Source organism: Mus caroli, unplaced genomic scaffold (genome assembly GCF_978045245.1).
Source record: "Mus caroli unplaced genomic scaffold, Mus_caroli_1 scaffold_11, whole genome shotgun sequence".
NCBI classification, from domain to species: domain Eukaryota; kingdom Metazoa; phylum Chordata; class Mammalia; order Rodentia; family Muridae; genus Mus; species Mus caroli.
In genome coordinates, this window is record NW_028227266.1 from 42,171,353 (window position 1) to 42,192,049 (window position 20,697).

At 46.3% G+C, this 20,697-nt stretch overlaps 1 protein-coding gene across 2 annotated transcripts; it reads right to left on the reverse strand.

Annotated features, from left to right (window-relative positions):
• Positions 1–1,005: 1,005 nt before the first annotated feature.
• Positions 1,006–16,762, reverse strand: Hinfp (histone H4 transcription factor). 2 transcript variants are annotated; one of them, XM_029482098.2, is made up of 10 exons: positions 16,297–16,762; positions 13,446–13,626; positions 10,550–10,779; positions 10,200–10,338; positions 9,872–10,024; positions 9,337–9,414; positions 9,124–9,244; positions 8,898–9,036; positions 8,692–8,816; positions 1,006–7,462 (listed from the first exon to the last, which is right to left on the reverse strand). In XM_029482098.2, exons 1-10 carry the CDS (start codon positions 16,306–16,308, stop codon positions 7,048–7,050), a joined length of 1,593 nt encoding a protein of 530 aa, XP_029337958.1. In that variant the 5' UTR covers positions 16,309–16,762; the 3' UTR covers positions 1,006–7,047. The 2 variants fall into 2 exon arrangements, with proteins under 2 accessions (XP_029337958.1, XP_029337959.1); XM_029482099.2 differs by having other exon boundaries at positions 10,200–10,311; positions 16,297–16,761.
• Positions 16,763–20,697: the final 3,935 nt, after the last annotated feature.

Sequence of the window (20,697 nt, forward strand, 5' to 3'; positions counted from 1 at the left end):
TTGTTTTGGCCCTTTCTCAATTACTCTTGGTTCCTGCCTGCCCTATCCTCTATTTCTTTAAGGGGGTCAGCAAGTCACGTGACCTGAGCTTTTTAGTTCCCACCTGTCACACGCAGAGACAGATAGGAGGTAGGCTTAGGTTCCGGGTACTGCTTCCACTGCTACTGCAGCAGAAGATGTTAATAATCCAAAACCAGCCCCCCACCCTCGCCCAGACCTCTCTGCAGCATTGGAAAGTAGTGACTCCTGCAGGGCAAGTCCACACCCACCCTGAGACTATGAGGTTCATGGGGGTTTGGGATCCAATCTTTCCCAACTTCCCTTCATCCCTGTCCCACCTATGGCCATTCCTCAGGACCAATCTTCCCATTTTCCAGATGGAGCCTCTATTCTTCAAGTTAATCTCCAATACCTCATGATAGACAATACCCCAATGATTGCTTTGTATGTGCGCGCGCGCACGTGTGTTAGGGTCTCACTAACTCAGGCTGTTGCTGAGGCTGGCTTTGACTGCCCAGTCCTCCCCGTCTCTTGGGTTCAGTGACTATAAACATATGTCACCAGGCCTGTCTAACATAAGTACTTACTGAAAAACTACTATAAACTGTGCACTCTTCTCAGATAATCTTAGTATCTCCATGAGGCAGGGTTTTTGCTTTATTTTGCTTTATTTTGTTGAGACAGTATCTTACTATGTAGTTTTGGCTGGCCTGGAATTTGATAAGTAGACCAGGATGGCCTCACACTTCTAGAGATCTGCCTATGATGCAGGTTTTTTTTTTTTTTTTTTTTTTTTTTTTTTAACCTTCCTTTGGAGAAAAGAAACTGAGAAATAAGAAGATTAAACATTATGCCAAAGGGTCAGGCATAGCAAATCCAAAGGATAGATTTGAAACCCGAAGTCTCTGGTTTTACCAGAGACTTGGTCATCTCAAAATCCTACTTACAAATGGACTTCAGGATCCCACATATCCCAAACTTAATGAATACATAACATTTGGCATATTTAAATTTTTAAATTTTATTTCTCCATTGTGAGTTTCAAGGATCAGATCAGATACGCAGGCTACCAGGCTTGCACAGCTCAGCAGCACAGTATTCCGATGTGTACTGATCTTACCAGATGTCTTAGTCACTCTTCCATTGCTGTGAACAGACACCATGACCAAGGCAACTCTTATAAAAGAAAGCATTTAATTAAGGACTTCCTTACAGTTTCAGAGGCTTAGTCCATTATCATCACAGCAGAGGGCACCAGTACTGGGAGGGGGAAAGGAAGCAGGCAGGTGTGGTGCTGGAGAAGTGCTGAGATACATCCTGATCCACGAGAGAGAGACAGAGAGAGAGATCTCCACCATCACTCTGGGTCTCCTATGAGCTTTTTGAAACCTCCAAGACCACCCCCAGTGACATTCCTCTTCCAACAAGGCCACACCTCCTAATCCTTCTTAAACAGTGCCACTTCCTGGTGACTAAGCATTCAAATATATGAGGGGGGCATAATTCTTATTGAAACCCTCACACTTAAATAATCGTATATATTATCTTCTCACATATTTATCACTTCTTTCTGTTGGGTATATCCAACCTACTAGCTTTTTTGAAGTATCCAATTACTGGCACTCACAGTTAGCCCACAACACATCAGAAATTGTTTTCCCAGGGCTGAGGGTACAATTCAGTGGTTCAACCCTCAGCACCGCACACAAAAGCTTTTACTATTGCACACTGTGCCTGCTGACCCTCTCTCTCCACCCCCACCACCTCAACCCCATGGAGTCTTCTCTTAAGCGGGTTCCTCATCTCTTCGCCTCATCAGGAACATGAAGATGGCAAACGCACAGCATAACTGGTCAGGCATGGAGGCACATGACATAGTCCTGGCACTGAATGAGGAGGACCTTGAGGTCAAGGATAGCCTTCTGATTCTCAAAGAGACCATATGGCCCTGGGAGTAGGGGTGCCAGCATGGGGAGGGGGAAATGCTGTCCAGGATCCAGGATCTTTTTCTTTCTCCAGAACAATACCCCACTTCTTGGCAAAGGAGAAGCCACACTTATCACATGCCTAGATAGACCGTGTACCTTACCAACAGAGGTTGTCACACTTTAGTGTTCACCCCAAATCCTCTGAAGGGCTAAAGACTTATGTGCTGGGTTCCACTCCTAAGGTTTCTGACTTAGTATCTAAGTGGGTCTTTGCTTAGAATAGACCTCATCTTCCTTAGAATAAAGTCATCTTGTGACAGACTTTTCTTAATGTCCAAACAGATCTCGCCCCCTTCCCCAAATACATATCTGCCTATTCCCTAAGTTTATCTTTTTTGTTCCCCCTGAGAGAATCCTCCCATTCCTACCCAGCCCTTCCCACTACCTCCATCCAAGCAGTTTATTTCCACAGAAGATTTCCTATGGCCAGACATGCAACGGTTGATAATTCTCATCTCAGCTTAGTGCTAGGTGATAATCTAAGCAACAGGCTGCTCTGGACAAGGATTTGTGTGAGTAGTTGGTAAGCTTTATGGGGGGAAAGGAGTGTGTTGGGGTCCTGTGGGATCCAAAAAGGACTTAGACTGGGGATTTGGGAACTGGTCCAGTTGTTTCCAGCACCCTGAGTCTTTGTCCAGTGTGATCTTTCTTGCCCACCAACTGGCTCAACTCTAAACCTGTAAGTCTGTCAAGAAGAGTCTCTGCTGGACATTTGGGAGGTGCTGCTCAGGATGGAAAGGGGGTGATCAAAAAGGAGAGAGCTTCCTCGCTTCTACAGTACAGCAGCAAAGTTCATCCTCTTTCTTGGCTCCCAAACACAGGCAAGTAAGTGGTAGCCGTTCTTGAACTCTGGCATGATGACCTTCAGAGAGTCTTGCTTTTGGTTTTTTGAGACAGGGTTTCTCTGTGTACCCTTGGCTGTCCTGGAACTCACTCTGTATACCAGGTTGGCCTCGAACTTAGAAATCCACTTGCCTCTGCCTTCCAAGTGCTGGGATTAAAGGTATGCACCACCACTGCCCCGGCGAAAGTCTTGCTTTTAAAGAGTATCTTGTCCCTGTCCTCCTGTTCCCTAGCCACCACAGCTGAGCAGTTCCCGTCCCCCACATTCTCCCCGCATGATTTCTCACCGTAGGCCCAGAAACAACTATAGGCATGGCCTGAAACCTCTTTAAAAAAAAAGCCAAAATAAATTCTTTTTGCCTTGTATACCTCATAGGTTTCTTTGTTTTTGATATAGCAAAAGAGACTAACATAGAGTATAAAATAATGTTAGTTTTTTGAGACTGGGTATCTCTGTGTAGCCCTGAATGTCCTGGAATTTACTGTGCAGACCAGTCAGAGCTCTACTGGGATTAAAGGCACCACCACACCCAAGTCTGACATAAAATAATTTAATCAAGCATTTAAACAAATGTTCTACCATTGAGCTACATTCGTGGCCCCTAGAGTAGCACGTCTTTCTCTCCTGTTACATGATAGTTCCTTTGATAGGAAGTGAATGCCAAGTTCTCTACCAAAGCCTTTCTGTCTTTTAGGATTATTTATGTGTGTGAGTGTTTGGCCTGCATGTATGTCTGTGTACCACATGCATGTTTCATGCTCACAGAGGCCAGCAGAGGGCATCAGATCTCCTGGAACTGGGAGTTATAGATGGCCTTGAGCTACCTGTGGGGACTCATAACTGAACCTGAATCCTCTTAACCACGGAGTCACCTCTCCAGTCCATATATGTTACTGTGTATTAGTTTCATTTTCTGTTGCTGTGACAAATATCCTACTAAAAGCACTTTAAGGGACAAAGGGTTATTAGGCTCATAATTCCAAGTTACACACTGGGGAGTCAAGGTGTCAGGAACTTGACACACATCACAGTCAAGAGCAGAGAACAAATACACACATGCCTGCCAGTGTTCAGCTGACTCTACACTACAGATCTGCCCGCCCAGGAAATGGTGCCACCCACAGTGGGTGGATCTTCTTACCTCAACACAATCAAGATAATTCCAACAGACATGCTCACAATGGGTCAGCCCGATCTAGACAGTCCCTCAGTGAGACTCTCTTCCCAGGTGACTCTAGATTATATCAAGTTGACAAATTAACTATCGCAACTGGAAACTGAACTTATGACTTTGTTAGGTAAATACTATAGGGCTGGTCTTAACCAAAGTCTGTTTCTTTATCTACCTTCCCTCAGTAGAACTTGTAACACCCTTTGGCTCATCTGTTTTGCCTCCGGAGGACCTGAGTTCAATTCCCAGCATGGTCTGGAAACGTTTTCTTTACCCCTTCCTGCTACACTACATGAAAGGACCATGCTCTTCATTTATTCCAGTCCTGAGCAGTTTATTCATTCCTTTCATATTTGAGTGCTCTTCTGAGAAGCAGCCACACTAGTTCCCAACTCCTGGGTTCCCTGGTATCCCCATCGCACCAAACCCTTCAAACACTGCAATCCTTCTAGGGCTGCCTCCTTTGTGTTACTGGTTAGGAGGAAGCCTCTTCCTGGAGAGCCTTCCCGAACTTCTACATGTAATCTGCCTAAGCTATAGCAAAGACTCAATAGAAATTGATATAACCTTTTGTTTTTTCTTTACAAAGGCCATCTATTTTTGAGAGAGGCTCTCTCTGCATAGCCCTGAATGTCCTGGAACATAGACCAGACTTGCCTCCAATTCAAGGGATCTGCTGGACTCTCCTGAATGCTGGTATTAGGTGTGTACCACTACACTTCTGTAATAGGCAGTTTTTGCAGTAAGTAATCAGGAGCTGAGTATGGTGGTATATACTTGTAATCCCAGCGGCCAGGAAGCAGGTTCGGGAAGAGAACCAAAAGATCTGAAGCCTGCCTCTCAAAGCAAAATTTAACAGAAAAAAAAAAAAAGACCAGTCCTTATTATCCCCTACTCTCACCCCAAGGCAGGATTTCTGTGTAGCCCTGGCTATCCTGGAACTCTGTCTATAGACCAGGCTATCCTTGAATTCATAGATCTACCTGAATGTCTTTTAAGTGCTGGAATTAAAAGCGTGCACCACCACCATCTAGCTCCTTTTTGTTTTCTTTTTAGCAAAGCTGGGAAGGAAAGCCAGGGCCTTGTTTACAAAGCACAAGACAGAATACCCAAGTCAAAAGAGCTCAGGAAGATCTTGCTCACATAGGTGGTGGTGGTGGTCAATCAGACATAGTTCCTGGACAGTTTAGGAAGGCTTCATCCTGAAGATGCTAAAGTTCAGAAATCCTTCTATGGCTGCTATCTAAGGATCTAAGGTCCCCGAGAGTATTCCCTTTACACGGACTGACAGAGCCAACAAAAGGGCAATATGCTCAGGAATGGATGAACAGGGACTATGGGGATGGGTCGGTCAGTAAGTGCTTGCTCTACAAACACAAGGATATGAGTCCAGATACCCAACACTTAGGTAAAAGCTATACCCAGGATGGTGTCAGGGGCAGAGAAAGGCAAATCCCCAGAGCTCACTGGTTAGTTGAGCCAACAGGTGAGTGTGCACATACCATGTACCTGGGGACACAGACACTCACACATATACTACACTTTTTTTTTTATTTTTATTTTTTTAAGTTTTTTTGAGACAGGATTTCTCCATGTAGCCCTGGCTATTCTAGAACTCACTCTGTAGACCAGACTGGCCTTAACCTCCAATGTCTGCCTCTGTCTCCTTAAGTGACAGGATTAAAGGTAAGTGCCTCTATGCCTAGTGTTTTTCAATTGGAAAAAAAAAGGGGGGGGGGGGGAAGAGGCTGGAGAGATGGCTCAGTGATTAAGAGCACTGACTGCTCTTCCAGAGGTCCTGAGTTCAATTCCCAGTAACCACATGGTGGCTCACAACCACAGCAATGGGAATCTGATGTCCTCTTTGTGTCTGAGGACAGTGACAGTATACTCATAAACAAAATAAATAAAATCTTTAAAAAAAAAAGAATAATTCTTTTGAGGAATTTCAACTTCAAGAATACAACAAAAGAGGCTGGAGAGCTGGCTAAGCAGTCAGGAGCACTTGTTGCTCTTGCAGAGATCCACATTCAGTTTCCAGCACCCACCTGTCTGTAACTTCAGTTCCAGAGGATTGGTCACCCTTTTCACCTGCACAGACACTGCTTGACTATGATATACTTACATACATAAAGGCAAAACACACACACACATGAACATATATGTGACATAAGCTTATCAAAATAGATCCACTCTGTAGGAAACTGTATAGATTTTCTAGCTTGATTCCTGGCCCTTGAGTATTTGGCATTCTCTTGGGTGACTTCCCGACCTACCTCCATTTCTGATTCCTTTGCAGTCCCACACCCAACCTACCCCAGAGGCACAGGGTTCTAATTAGAACGGAGGGTACTGTCCAGGTGCATTTGTATCCACCCTGTAACACTGCTAGCACTCATTCATGGCCAAGTCCATGGAGCTTCCTTCCACAGAGATGGAAGATGCTCTGGAGGAAGTGAACTCCTCCTCTAAATGGGTACACCACAGTTAAAGGAACCGTCCTGAGCACTAAAGGGAGAAGTCTAATTATCAGCTCTACTTCTAAGCAGCTGTATCTGTTACTTAGCTAACTGCCATCAAACTTAAGAAATAAGTAACAGCCCAAGTGTTTCTTTTATTCCCCAAAAGACAACTGTCACACATACACAGTATCTATAATTCTGTCCCTGAAGATAACAAGTGTCCCTGGAATGTAAAAGGAAACCTTGAGAAAAATGGCACCTGGTTCTCAATGCTTAACTTACAGTGAGGAAACGGCCCTTGGAAAGAACAGTCCCTCATCCCTGGGTCGATGGATCGATGGATCCCTGGAGATTGGAATGGATATAGACTAAATACTTACTAGCATGCCAAGGGAGTACACTTAAACCTGGTAACAGCTCCTCTAATAAGAACATACATGTAGGGTTTCCTCAATGAATCCAACTCCCCAGAGTCTATAGAGTGATGCCTCCTGAGTCAGAGGGGAACACACTGTTCTCAGCACCACTTCTAAAGGCATCCAAGAACAAGGCTGCCCCCTGGGGCACTGCTTCCTGCCTGGCTCAAACTTCAAGATGTGGATTAGGACCGGCCAGGCTCCTCGAAGCTTTTCCATCTCTCTTGAGGGTTTCAGAGACTGGCGGAGGCTCTCCTGGGGCTTCAGACAGTACACAGTAGACAATGTCTCGCTGGCCTTGGGTGTCTGTCTGACTGACCATGTGAATGGCTGAACTGGGGTTGTCCTGAGAAGCTGAGAGAGCTGTTCCCTCAACAACCCTACCTTCCTCTTCTGTCTCTTCCTCAGGTCCTGGCCCCCCTAGCACTGTTTCTAGAACAATGCCCTGCAGGCTGCTCTCATTCAGTGCCAATCCTGGATCTGATCCTTCTTGTAACTGCTGCAGCAACTGCTGTGTCAGCTCCACACTCTCATACCGAACTAGCTGTAGTCGCATGTAGCCATCTTCATGTTCCTTGTACCTGGAGGAGAAGGCAGTAGATCAGCAGAGAATGGAGAAATTGCCTGGAGACAGAGGGTGAAGATACAAATATGCCATCTGGAAGAAATCTTAGGATTCTATGTGATAGAACTAAAGATTAAGAAAAGGCTTTTAATGGAATCTGTAGCATAAAGGTTCAGAGGCAGGCTAGAGAGATGGTTCAGCAGTTAAGAGCACTTGACTGCTCTTCCAAAGGTCCTGAGTTCAAATCCCAGCAACCACATGGTGGCTCACAACCATCCATAATGAGATCTGATGCCCTCTTCTGGTGTGTCTGAAGACAGCTACAGTGTTCTAATGTATAACAATAAATGAATCTTTGGGCCAGAGTGAGCAGGGCTGGAGCAAGCAGAAGTCCTGAGTTCAATTTCCAGCAACCACATGATGGCTCAGAACCATCTGTATAGGTACAGTGTACTCATAGACATAAAAATAAATAAATAAGGCTGGGTGTGGTGGCGCACGCCTTTAATCCCAGCACTCGGGAGGCAGAGGCAGGTGAATTTCTGAGTTCGAGGCCAGCCTGGTCTACAGAGTTGAGTTCCAGGACAGCCAGGACTACACAGAGAAACCCTGTCTCAAAAACCAAAAACCAAAAACAAAGAAAACAAAAATAAAGCCGGGCGTGGTGGCGCACGCCTTTAATCCCAGCACTCGGGAGGCAGAGGCAGGCGGATTTCTGAGTTCGAGGCCAGCCTGGTCTACAAAGTGAGTTCCAGGACAGCCAGGGCTACACAGAGAAACCCTGTCTTGAAAAACCAAAATAAATAAATAAATAAATAAATAAATAAATAAATCTTTTTTTAAAAAAGGACTCAAAATTGAAAAACTAATGCTGAAGTACAGAGACTGATCAGCTCTGTAACAAGACAATGTCAAACGTTTATGAGAAGTTTACAGAGCTGAGGTCAGGACCCTGGCTTGGCCTTTACCTCTGGCTCCAGCTCAGGAACTCTAGCACGACAGGCTGAGTCTGAAACTAAACTTTACATTAGAAGTCTCAGTCCTGCACGGTGGTGCACGCCTTTCATCTCATCAGAGGCAGACAGGCAGGTGGATCTCTTGCCACACATGCCTGATGATCTAAGTTCAGTATCTTAACCACAGAGGTAATCAAGCTGTGCCCTGACCTCTAGAGGAGCATTGCACCCCCGTATACACAACAATAAACAAAACTAGGAGTAGAGATCTGTGGGGAAAGACACCTACCGAAAGCGAGGGTGTCCCGAGGGCCACTTGAACTGGTGCTTCTTGCGAAGGTGCACAGTGAGGTTGTTGCCACGTGTGAAGCATTTGTCACAGACATGGCATTTGTACCTTGGCTCTGAGTCTCCCTGCCGAGAAGGGAGGAGATGAGGTCAGCTCCTCACTCACACTCCTGCCAGCCCTTCCCCACCAGCCAGCCACTCACTCACTTCATGCACTTTACGGTGATGGGACTTGACAGAGCTGAGTGACCTCGCACTGAAACTGCAGTTCTCAAAGTCACACCTGTAGGCTGACTCCTTGCTGTGGGTGTCCAGGTGCTTCCGGAGGTCAATCAAATTCTTACAGCTGCAAAGAGAAATCACGAGGCGTTGGGGGGCATAGGGAACCCTGAAACTCGAGCCTTGTATTTTGTACCCCAGGGTCCCCTTATACCTGTAGTCACAACAGTCACATTTATAGGGTCGGTCCTCACTGTGTCGAAAGCGCATGTGATTCCGGAGGGAAGAAGGCAGTGGGCAGGTCATGTCACACAAAGGGCATTTATAGTGATTCACTGAGGAGCAGAGAAGAGGACAAAAGGCCATGAGTTATGGACTCACAGAACCTTAAGAAGAAGGCAGGAAGGCTTGGGCACAGGCCACTCACCATGGTTCCGCATGTGGTCACGCAAAAGCCTCTCTGTGGCAAATCTCTTGGAACAGTGGGAACACTGGAATCGCTGCTCTGGGGTGGAGTGGGCAGAACAAAGGGGACTGAAGAGAACAGTGAAGGGCAGAGGAGAGGAGAGCCATCCCAAACACAAGGGAGCCACCCGAGGAGCCAAGGGGAGCTACAAACGGGATCTGGAGTCCACCTGAGTTAAAACCCCAGCTTCACCACTTACTAGCTGTGTGATCTCAGGTAAGTGATTTAAGCTCTCTGAGCCTCAGTTTCCTCATCTGTAAAAAGGGGAATAAGAAGCCTACCTCATGGGGCTGTTGTGAGGATTCCTGAGATAACTGATGCTAAAAGAGTAAGTGCTGATCATTGTCTAAGTGAAGGCTAGGAAGTGCCTGATCCCAAAGGGGAAGAGTGCAGGGCACAGATCTCAGCAGAGCCACCTCCCCTGGGAAAATACCCTTGTCCTCACTTCAAGTAGGATAGATAGCCCACACTCCCCCTCTCTGCTCCAACTTCTTACGATCCAATGAGGTCTGGCGACGGATGTGATCTAAGAACTTGGTGTTGTTGGCAAACATGCCCCCACAGGTGGGACAGGCCACCACCTTCTCCTGGGTGTGGCTGCGGAGGTGTTCTCGAAGCTTACACCGGTCCTTGAAGGTACAGGTACAGCCTGGGAAGGAAGATCTGATCATCTTCCATCCTTAAATACCCTTCCCCAACTTGGCTCTGGTACCCCCAAGTTTCTCCAGCCAGGAGTCTGCTAGTCTTGCAGTAACTAGTCCCACCCCTGGCTCCTCTAGACCTTTACACCTCCAGGGGTTTTTTGAGCAGAGGCGTGACCCTACCTTTCCAGCCACACTGCACCACATGGTTGTCCTTGCTGACAGCTTGGTATTCACAGCACAGGCTGTGCGCATCCACATGCCGATAGAACCACTCAGGATTGTCGAAGATACTCTGTGCCAGGGCAACTTGGCGTGAGGACTGAGAATGGTTAAAGGGACTCTTACCCATGTCCAAAGGGGCCTCTTGCTCTCCCCCAAATTAACTTGTGGGAACAACCAAGTTTTAAGACAAAGGAGTTACACAAGAACAGATGAGATATACTAGCACGAGTCTCAGAAATATAATGCACCCCAGAAAGAGTCAAGGTTCCCAGCTTCCTTCCACCCCATGTCTGGCACTATCTGCTGACCTCGCAATGTTCCCACAGGCACAGGAAATGGTCAGGGATGTCAGGGATGACGTTCCGGCTCTGAAAGTCCAGGATGCAGGGGCTGAGGTCAGCCTGGCTTTGTAAGGCTTGCAGCCCCCACTGTTTTAGCTTGGTGTGGTAGCAGTGGAAGTAGACATGGCGGATGAGGTCTGCAGAACTGTCCAGAGAGCAGAAGCCACATTCCTGCCACAAGCAGGAGAATTCTTCCTCTGCAGAAAGGTTTAGAAAGAATAGTCTGATACTTTCCAAGCTCAGTTTACTTTTCATTTCAAACATGAAGCAGGACTCTGACCAGGGATGAACCCACCAGGAGTTCATCCACCATGTAATCATACCTAGTAACTTTGGTTTGTTTTGGTTTGGTTTTTTTTTTTTTTTCAAGACAGGGTTTCTCTGTGTAGCCCTGGCTGTCCTGGAACTCACTCTATAGACCAGGTTGGCCTCGAACTCAGAGATCCACCTGCCTCTGCCTCCCGAGTGCTGGGATTAAAGGCGTGCGCCACCACTATCTAATGACTTTCAACTGAGTCTGGTATGGTTACCACATAACGAGGAAGCAGGAGTCCCAGTCCTTGTCTTCACAGGACTTTCAGTCAGAGAAGGTTAAGTAACCACATCTACATAACTGCAGCTAGTGGCAAGGGATATGGGGTAAGGTACCAGGCAAACATCACCCAGAGCTAGGAATGCTGGCTTTTATCTATAATACCAAGCAAGACTCAAGTATTAGGCTGGCAAACTACCTTTTTTGTTTGTTTGTTTGTTTTTGTTTTTTTTGAGACAGGGTTTCTCTGTGTAGCCCTGGCTGTCCTAAAACTCACTCTGTAGACCAGGCTGGCCTCAAACTTAGAAATCCGCCTGCCTCTGCCTCCCGAGTGCTGGGATCAAAGGTGTGCGCCACCACTGCCCAGCTAAATTGCCATGATTTTGAGGCCAACCTGGACTACAGAGTAAGACCCTGCTATAAACTGTTAAACAGAAGAAACTTGATGCTGACTGAAGTTTAAAAGAATCCCTCTGTTAAGAGTCAATGTAAAAGACAGGCCCATCATTCATCCCCACTTCCTATCGCTCCTGCACCTCTAAGCACCACAGCTTTGCTTTTTTCTGTTTTGCTCTTTTTTTTCTGCCCCTCTCCCCATGATTGCTTATTTTAAAAGGCTGAAAATTCAGGGGAAAAAATCCTTTAATTTTTGTGTATTATTTGATTTTGCAAACAGGTGTGGTGTGTAACTATAATCCCAGAATCCTCAGCAGAATCAGACTTGAAGTTCAACCTTAGCTACATAATAAGTTTAAGGTCAATCAGGGCTACAGGAGACTATCAAAGAAAGGGAAAAAGAGTAAACAGAAAGAGGTGCATTTCTGAGTATCCTGAATACAACTGTTCAGCTTTCTTAGCTATGGTGAGTAGTTACGACATAAATGTGCTCCAAACTCTGTATGGTGGCTCATGGTAGTAATTCCAGCATTTGGGAGGTCACAGCAGGAGGACTTCACGGGGTATGAGGCTAGCCTGGATTAATAAGATCTGTCTCAGAAGTAAACAGGGACAGGAGATGGCTTAGCAGTTAAGACTACTTGTTGCTCTTACAGACGACCTGGGTTTGGTTCCCACATGATGGTTTACAACCATCCAGTTCAAAGGACTCCAACATCCTTTCCTGGCCTCTATAGACACCGGGCACTCATGGTGCACACACATGAAGATAAGATAAATAAAACAAAATAAATAAATCTAAACAAAAAATATAAGTAAGTTAATAAAAAGGGAAAGGGGAGGTTGGGCATGGTGACATGAACCTTTAGTCTCAGTACCTGGGAGGCACAGGCTGGCGGACACCTGTAATTCACTCAGATCTCTATGAATTCAAGGCAAGCATGCTCTACAGAATGAAATCTAGGCCACCAAAGGATTCAAAGTGAATCCTGTCTCAAAAAAATAAAAATAAAAATAAAAAGGGTGGGTGGGTGGGTGAGAGATGGCTCAGCAAGGAAAGGTACTTACTCCCAAGCCTAATAATCTGAGTTTTGACCCCCAGAACCCACACAGTGGAAGAAAAGGATGGACTCCCACAGATGTCCTCTGACCCCAAACATAGTCCATGGCAAGCTCACACACCACACACACAAATATATAAATATGTGTTCCCACTCCCATAAAGAATGTTTAAGGGAAGAGGACCAGCAAAATGATTTAGCAGGTAAAGGAGCTTGTATCAAGCCCGATGACTCGGAGCCTACTCCCATCAGGGGTCCTGTGATGTCCACACTCCATCCATGGCATGCATGTGCAGACACATATACACACAAAAGTCACACACTCCTTCTGCTGGTAGTCATTCTTTCCACCCTTGCTGACTGACTTCTCTAGAGATGACTTCCTAATATTTTCATGAATGAAGAAAGTATAATTAAGAAAATAAGCCTCAGAGGGTTAGAGAGATGGCTTAGAGGTTAAGATGGCTGCTCTTCCAGAGGACCTAGGTTCCACTCCTAGCACTCATATGGCAGCTCACTACTCTCTGTAACCCCAGCTCTGGGGGATCCAACACCCTCATACAGACACAAACGCAGGCAAAACGCCAATGCACATGAAGTAAAAAACAAACTAAAAAAAAAAAAAGCCAGGTGTAGTACGCACTCCTTTAATCCCAGTACTCAGGAGGCAGAGGCAAGTGGACCTCAAAGTTTGAGGCCAGCCTGGTCTACAAAATGAGTTCCAGGACAACCAAGGCTACACAGAGAAACCCTATCTTGAAAAAGAAAAATGGGGGGGTGGGGAGGGGGATGACTCACGACTGTTCCCTCAACTGTCCTTTCTCTAGCGATCTGTCGAAGTCACACCTCCCTTAAGCTTCTTCCTGCCCCTTACCAAGTGGGTCCTCTTCCTCTTCTTCCTCCTTAGAGCCATGCATGTGCTGCTGCAGGTGCTGAGTGACATGGTCGAAGAACTCCTCCATGGCCGAGCACACAAAGGAGCAGGACCCCCACTCACACTGGAGCCCCAGGTTCTCCTTCCGGGGAACTTTTCCAGGAGGCGACATGGCCTTTACCTTAGAGGAAGAGGAAGAAATCCAGAGTTGTAAGACTGTATTCCAGGGCTGCTGGAGGCAGATGCAGGCGATCAGCCCACTGAGAGCCAGCAGGTATTTTTCGGTATCTCGAGTTTTTGGGTTTGTTTTGTTTTTCAGTAGGGATGGACCTCTAGACCAAATTCTAGAGGCTGTCTGCTTTCCTGGAAAGAGAGAATAATACTGAGCGTGGGCCAAGCACTAAGCTAAGGACGTTAACAGACATTTTCTCATAGAGCTTCCGAGCATATTCCCATGGGAGACAGAACAATGCTGTTTCAAAGAAAGGCACCAAAGTTAAATCCCAGACCCCACGGCCGACCGCCTACTGCATGTGAGGTCTTGGCCAAAACAGGGAGAACAAAACTTTTTGTTTGGAATATCACACTTACTGTATATGCACTATTTTGTTGAATAGAGCTGGAGAGAAGGCTCTGGTTAGGAGCCCAGACAACTCTTCTAAGGGACCGAGGCTAGACTGCCAACAGCCATATGGCTGCTACAACCATCTATAACACCAGCTCCAGGGGATGAAACACATTTTTCTGCCCTGAGAGCACTGCAGGTATGTTATGCGACCTCCATACAGGTAAAACACCCATACACATTAAAGTAAAAATAAATCTCAAGGGGCTGGAGATATGGCTCAGTGGTTAAGAGCTCTGGCTGCTCTTCCAGAGGATGTGGGTTCAATTCCCAGCTCCCATATAGTAGCTTACAACTATCTGTAATTCCAACTCCAGAGGATCCAATATTCTCACACAGACTTTTGTTCCTGGAAAAACACCATTGCATAGGAAAGAAAAAAAAAATGATCAAGTTTTTTAAAAAGCCCTCACAAAAATACTATCTTGTTCTTGTTTTGGTTATTTTTGGTACTGAGGACGGAATCTAGGACCTTATAAATAGTATTTGGGACAGGGTTTCCCTAAGTGACCCAGGGGGGCCTTAAACTTACTCTGAGGTCTGTCTAGTGTGCTGCATTCCTCCTGCCTCAGACTCCCAAGTAGCTGAAATTACAAGTTTGAGCCACCACACTCAGCCATGGTAAACACTCTGTGTGTGTGTGTGTGTGTGTGTTTAGAAGTCAATTGGAAGGGCCCCATGGTTCCTCAAGAATCAACCATCTGGCCGGGCGGGAGGCAGAGGCAGGTGGATTTCTGAGTTCGAGGCCAGCCTGGTCTACAAAGTGAGTTCCAGGACAGCCAGGGCTATCAGAGAAACCCTGTCTCAAAAAACCAAAAAAAAAAAAAAAAAAAAAAAGAATCAACCATCTGAGGGCTTTCTTTGCTTTTGATAGAGTCTTTCCTTGCCCTGGAGCTCACTGAGTAGGCTAGACTGGCTGACCAGTGAGCTCCGAGGAGTCTCCTGTCTCTACTTCCCAACAACAGGATCACAAACATTCGTGGGCCTTTTGACAAGATGGGGTCTCTCTGGCTGCCTTGAAGCAAGCTATGTAGACCATGCGGGCCTTGGCCGGTCCATCTCTGCTTTTCAAATGCTAGGATTAAATGCCTGTGCCACCACTCCCAGCCATTGGACTCTTTGCTTTTTTAATGTGGGCTCTGCAGATCAAACCAAGGCCTCCCAAGGTTTGTGAAGCAAGTACTTTACTGACTGAGCCACCTCTAGCCTCATATTAAGCATTTTATTTGCATCATGTTATTAGTAACACTATGAGGCAGGCATCATTTAAACCTCATTTATAGATAAGCTGAAGCTGAGCCCAAAGTCCATATTCTTATTTCATATAGCCTACATGACCCTGAAGCATTCTACTTCTTACTGGATTACGACGTTAAATTTCCCGTCAGGCTTTCAATACCATAAATTTGTCTTTGCTTTGCCCACACAATACTAGATCCCACTACTCCTTTAACGTTAAAATGTAGATTCCATTTGACTGAAGGAGCCCTGTTTACACTCCAGCATCTATACTTTACTAAACATTTTTAAGAATATAATAAGCTGGTCGTGGTGGCGCACGGCTTTGATTCCAGCACTCAGGAGGCAGAGGCAGGCGGATTTCTGAATTTAAGGCCAGCCTGGTTTACAAAGTGAGTTCCAGGACAGCCAGGGCTACACAGACAAACCCTGTCTTTAAAAACAAAACAAAACAAAAGGAATATAATAAGTATGTATTTTAAAAGAACGAGAAGAAAGTGAACGGTTCATACAAAATTTCTTGGAGGGGCATTAAAGGGACAATTCTGCAGAAGTGAGATGGCTCAGTGGGGAAAAATGTTCTTGTCATACTACCCTGACAACCTGACTGTGACCCCAGGAACCCCACCACCACCATTCACTCACATATGCTCACACCAGTTGATTAGGGTGGCATTGCCAGTCTTTGAGACAGGATCTCTTGAGAATTTCAGGACAGCCAGAGCCACAAAGTTAAGATGGCCTCACAAAAAGAAAGCCACCACGGACATCACATTATGTCTAAGGGTGTATCTGTCTGAAGAGGAAGTCAGAAGGATGGAGGAGGAAAATAAAACGAAACTCCTTAGTTTTGTGACCTTAAATTACTTAAGCCAAGTGGGCCTAACGCACTACTGAGGCTCACTAAGGGTTAGCTACACCTATCCTTGTTTCTGAGTGTTAATTCGGGGGTGGAGAAGCACCCCCCACACCCCCCAGGATCCTTACCCGACATTTCATCACTAGTCAAAGTACAAAACCATCCCATCAACAATTATCAGGAGTATATGCTGTATCGCCAGGAACCAATGAACTCTGAGCCACAATCCACAAGAAGAAAGGCCCAGGTCCTAAACAAGGACTCACAGACCAGGATCTGACGCTGAACCCCGCAACCAAACCAAAGCGCAGGACCAGGGAGATCGGGACACGAAAAGGCCGGTGGGCAGGCTCGCCTGAGCGCTGAGGCCGGAGGATAGGTAGCTAGAACTCAGAGGAAGTAGCCCATCCCGGAGAGCTTCCCGGGATCCGCGGCGTCAAGCGTGGTGCCGAGCGAGTCCAGCCGCAGAGAACCCTAGCCCGAGGGCGCGGAGTTTAAGGGCCGGCTCGGACGCCACACCGAGCGGCTCCAGGAAGCACGGCCTTCCGCAGGCTCCGGAGAGAACCGCCTTAGCCACCAAGGTACCGGAGCCGCAAGCCTCCACTCACCTGCCAGCGCCGCTGGTTTGCCTAGCGCCCCACCCACCTCACACCATCTACCCCCAGGCGTTTGAGCGACGATCAGCGACAGCCAATCGCGGCTCTCGAGTCGACCAACAGCCAATGGCCGCTGCGTCTGTCAGAACCCGTGCGCACCAAAACACGGAAGAGGCGGGAATCGTCCGGGAGAGGGCTCCGAGTCCCAGGGGGGAGAGTGAGGGACGACCGGATGTGGCTGAAGTTCGCGTCACCTTCAAAAGTGGGTTGGGCCTGCTCCCGGCTGTGCGCAGGCGGGAAGCTTTGAGGCTTGAATTCCCACTACTGCGCAAACTCGCGCCGACTACCCACTGGGCATGCGCCTAGTTTGGCCTGGTCTGTCGTCTTCCTCTCGGTGTAGTTCGGTTAGTTGTCTAGGTGGTTCGCCTACACTGGGGCCCCACCTTCATCTTTGATTTTAAGTCTTCTCTGTTTTATGTACCGTACCCCAGGTTGACCTTGGACTCACAGAGACCTACCTGTATGCTGCCCAAGTGCGGCACCTCACCCATTTAAGGGATACTGTGGGATTCATTCAAGGATTTCTGCTTGCTAGACAAATGCTCTACCAACAGCCACACACACACACACACACACACACACACACCAGCCCGGGAGTCTACTTTCTTTAACACGTGATCATCCATATTTCTCTATCTTCACTTCCATTCTGTTCGACGAATGACACCCATCCCAGAACTCCACACTCATTTAACATGCCCCAGTGCTTAATTTCTCTACAAGGCATCCTTCACAGAGATCAGCAAAGTGATCTTTAACAAAACCAGACTCGATCAAGTCAGAATTCTGTGTAAAATATTCAAAGGCGTTCTGTTGCCTTCAGTACAATGACCCCAAACCAAATGGAGAATTTCCAAACACCAACATCTGGGTACTGCCTACCTCAAATCCTATCTTGTGTCTTAGACCTCATTTCCTGCATCTCAGACACAAATTTCAGTTTCCCCACCACACTGTGCCTCCTTTTACTTCCCATGTGTCCACTTGTTTTCCCCAGAAAGTCTCCCCTTCCCACTTCCCATTATGGTAACTAGCCATTCTTGTGTTTTCAATGGAGATGGTCCTTTGCCTGAAAATTGACTCTTCTCATTATGATATATTGTATTTGTGCTTACTACTGTGCAATCTACACTACCCAGTGAAAAAGAACAGTTGTGCCTATTTCTTCGTTTTTATAAATCAGCCATGGTCACACAATCCAGTGAAGGAAATTCAGAATTTAAAATTGCCATTCGAGAGACGGGCGTGGTGGTGCACGCCTTTAATCCCAGCACTCAGGAGGCAGAGGCAGGCAGATTTCTGAGTTCAAGGCCAGCCTGGTCTATAAAGTGAGTTCCAGGACAGCCAGGACTATACAGAGAAACCCTGTCTCGAAAAAGAAAAAAAAAATGCTATTCGAGGTGGCACATAATTTCACTCCTAGCACTCCAGAGGAAGCAGCAGGTGGACCTCTGAGTTTAAGGCCAATCTGGTTTACATAGTGAGTCCTGGACCACCCAAGGTTAGACAGGGAGAGAGACCTCCCCTCAGAAAATAAAATACAGCCAACCACCACAATAAGCTTGGTGTGGTGACACATACACACTTGTACTCCCAGGGCAGGGGCAGGGGAAGGGGAGGCAGGAAGGAGGGTCATAAAACCTGAGGGCAGTTTCCGGGAGCAGGTACTATATAGTAAGTGACAAGACAGCCCGGGCTAGAGACACTTCCTCAAAAATCATTTTGTCTGTGTCCTATGTAAATAAAAGTTTAGAGACAACATAAAAATAGGTCAAGTTGAGCCAGGTGTTCACAGGCCTGTAAACCCAAATCTTCTGCAGCTGTGGAGGCAGAAAGGTCCTACAGGCAATGTCGTGAGAAAGAGAATGTAGCTGTGGCCATGATACTTCACTTCTATAATCCTGTGTAAGCCTGGCTGGCCTTGAACTCACAGAGATCTGCCTGCCTCTGCCTTCCTAGTGCTGGGATTAAAGGCGTACACCACTTCAACTGGCTAAGATTTACTCCTTTAATGTCTATTGAGTGTTTGCTGCATGGATGTTAGGTACAGCATGTGTGTGCTATGACTGCAGAGGCCAAAAGAGGGCACCAGACCCTCCCTGTAATTGGAGTTACAGATAGTTGTGAGCTGCCATGTAGGTGCCGGGAATTGAACCAGGGTCCTCGTCAAGAGGACTCGGTGCTTAAAAGCAGTGTTTAAAAACACTAAGCCACTTCCTCAGAACCATCTCAAGAATTAAAAACAAACCTTTATAAATACTTTGACTAAATGTATGTGCATCATGTATGGCCTGGTGCCAGAAGAGGGCACCAGATCCCCAAGAACTACAGTTTGACAGATGGTTATGGCTGCCAGGTAAAGTGCTGGTAACTGAGTCAGGGTCCTCTGCAAAAGGAGCAGGTGTTGTTTGTGGCTGAACGTTCTCTTCATCCTCACCCCTTGTGTCTAGGGTGCTGGGATTAAAGGCCTGCACCACCAGCACTAGCACCCAGTTTTTAATGTGGTTGCTGGGATTTGAACTCAGGACCTTCCGAAGAGCAGTCAGTGCTCTTAACCACTGAGCCATCTCACCAGCCCCGCACCCAATTTTTAAAGTCCAGGTAGTGTTTTGTTGCCTAGTAGGGTTCACATTCATCTTGAGAACCACAATTCAGGCTGGGTTATCCAGACATATTCTGGGACTTCTTTCTAAAAAGCTGCCCCCTACAAAGCACCATTGATGTTTATTAAAGGGTATAGATTAGGTCAGACAAACTAGAACACTTTAATATTTTGTTGTTGTTGTTTCTGTTTGCTGTTGTTTTGAGACAGGTCTTCTCTGTGTTTCCCAGGCTGTCCTCAAACTCAGAGATCTGCATGCCCCTGCCTCCCAAGAACTGGGATTAAAGGTGTGTGCCACAGCCACCGCTACCACCACCAGGATGTTAAAACTCATCTTTAATCCTAGCACTTGACAGGTTGACACAGCAGGGTTTTACATTCAAGGTCAGTCTGAGCTATAAAGAATGTCAAGGCCTATCTGGGTAACTTAGTGAGATCCTATCTATAAAAGGGGAAAAGAGGGTCTGGGATGCGTCTCAGTGGAAGAGTTTACATGTATGAGGCCCTGATTCTATCTCAGTCATCACACACATTAAAATAAATAAATAAAGGGGCTGGTGAGATGGCTCAGTGGGTAAGAGCACCCGACTGCTCTTCTGAAGGTCCAGAGTTCAAATCCCAGCAACCACATGGTGGCTCACAACCATCTGCAACAAGATCTGACTCCCTCTTCTGGAGTGTCTGAAGACAGCTACAGTGTACTTACATATAATAAATAAATAAATCTTTAAAAAATAAATAAATAAATAAATAAATAAATAAAAAACTAAGACAAGTTACAGCCAAGTGTGATGTCACACACCTGTAATCTCAGCACTGGAAAAGTTTAAGGTCAGCCTGGGCCACATAGAAAGACCTTATATATAAAAAAAAAAAACAAAAAACAAAAAAACAGTAAAAAAAAAAAAACCAAACCAGGGCTGGTGAGATGGCTCAGGGGTTAGGAGCACTGACTGCTCTTCCAGAGGTCCTGAGTTCAATTCCCAGCAACAACATGGTGGCTCACAACCATCCGTAATGAGATCTGATGCTCTTTTCTGGTGTGTCTGAAGACAGCTACAGTGTAAGTACATATAATAAATAAATTAATTAAATTTAAAAAAAAAAAAAAACCATGCTGTCTATTCACAAGCCAAGCCCAGGTAAGTTATACATCAAGGCTGGAGTTCAGAAATGACCTGATTATCCCAGGCCACTTTCATTTTTAGAGGTGAAGAAACTGGAGTCCAGAAAGAAGTAGCAGCTTGGGCCAGATAGAGATATTTGTAGCA

Bases quoted from the DNA above. Each gene is read 5' to 3' on its own strand.
- Hinfp (XM_029482098.2), bottom strand. The intron at 10,339-10,549 runs GTCAGCAGATAG...AACCATTCTCAG, and splicing joins GCCTGTGGGAACATTGCGAG to TCCTCACGCCAAGTTGCCCT. The intron at 10,025-10,199 runs GTAGGGTCACGC...CTTCCTTCCCAG, and splicing joins GGTGCAGTGTGGCTGGAAAG to GCTGTACCTGTACCTTCAAG.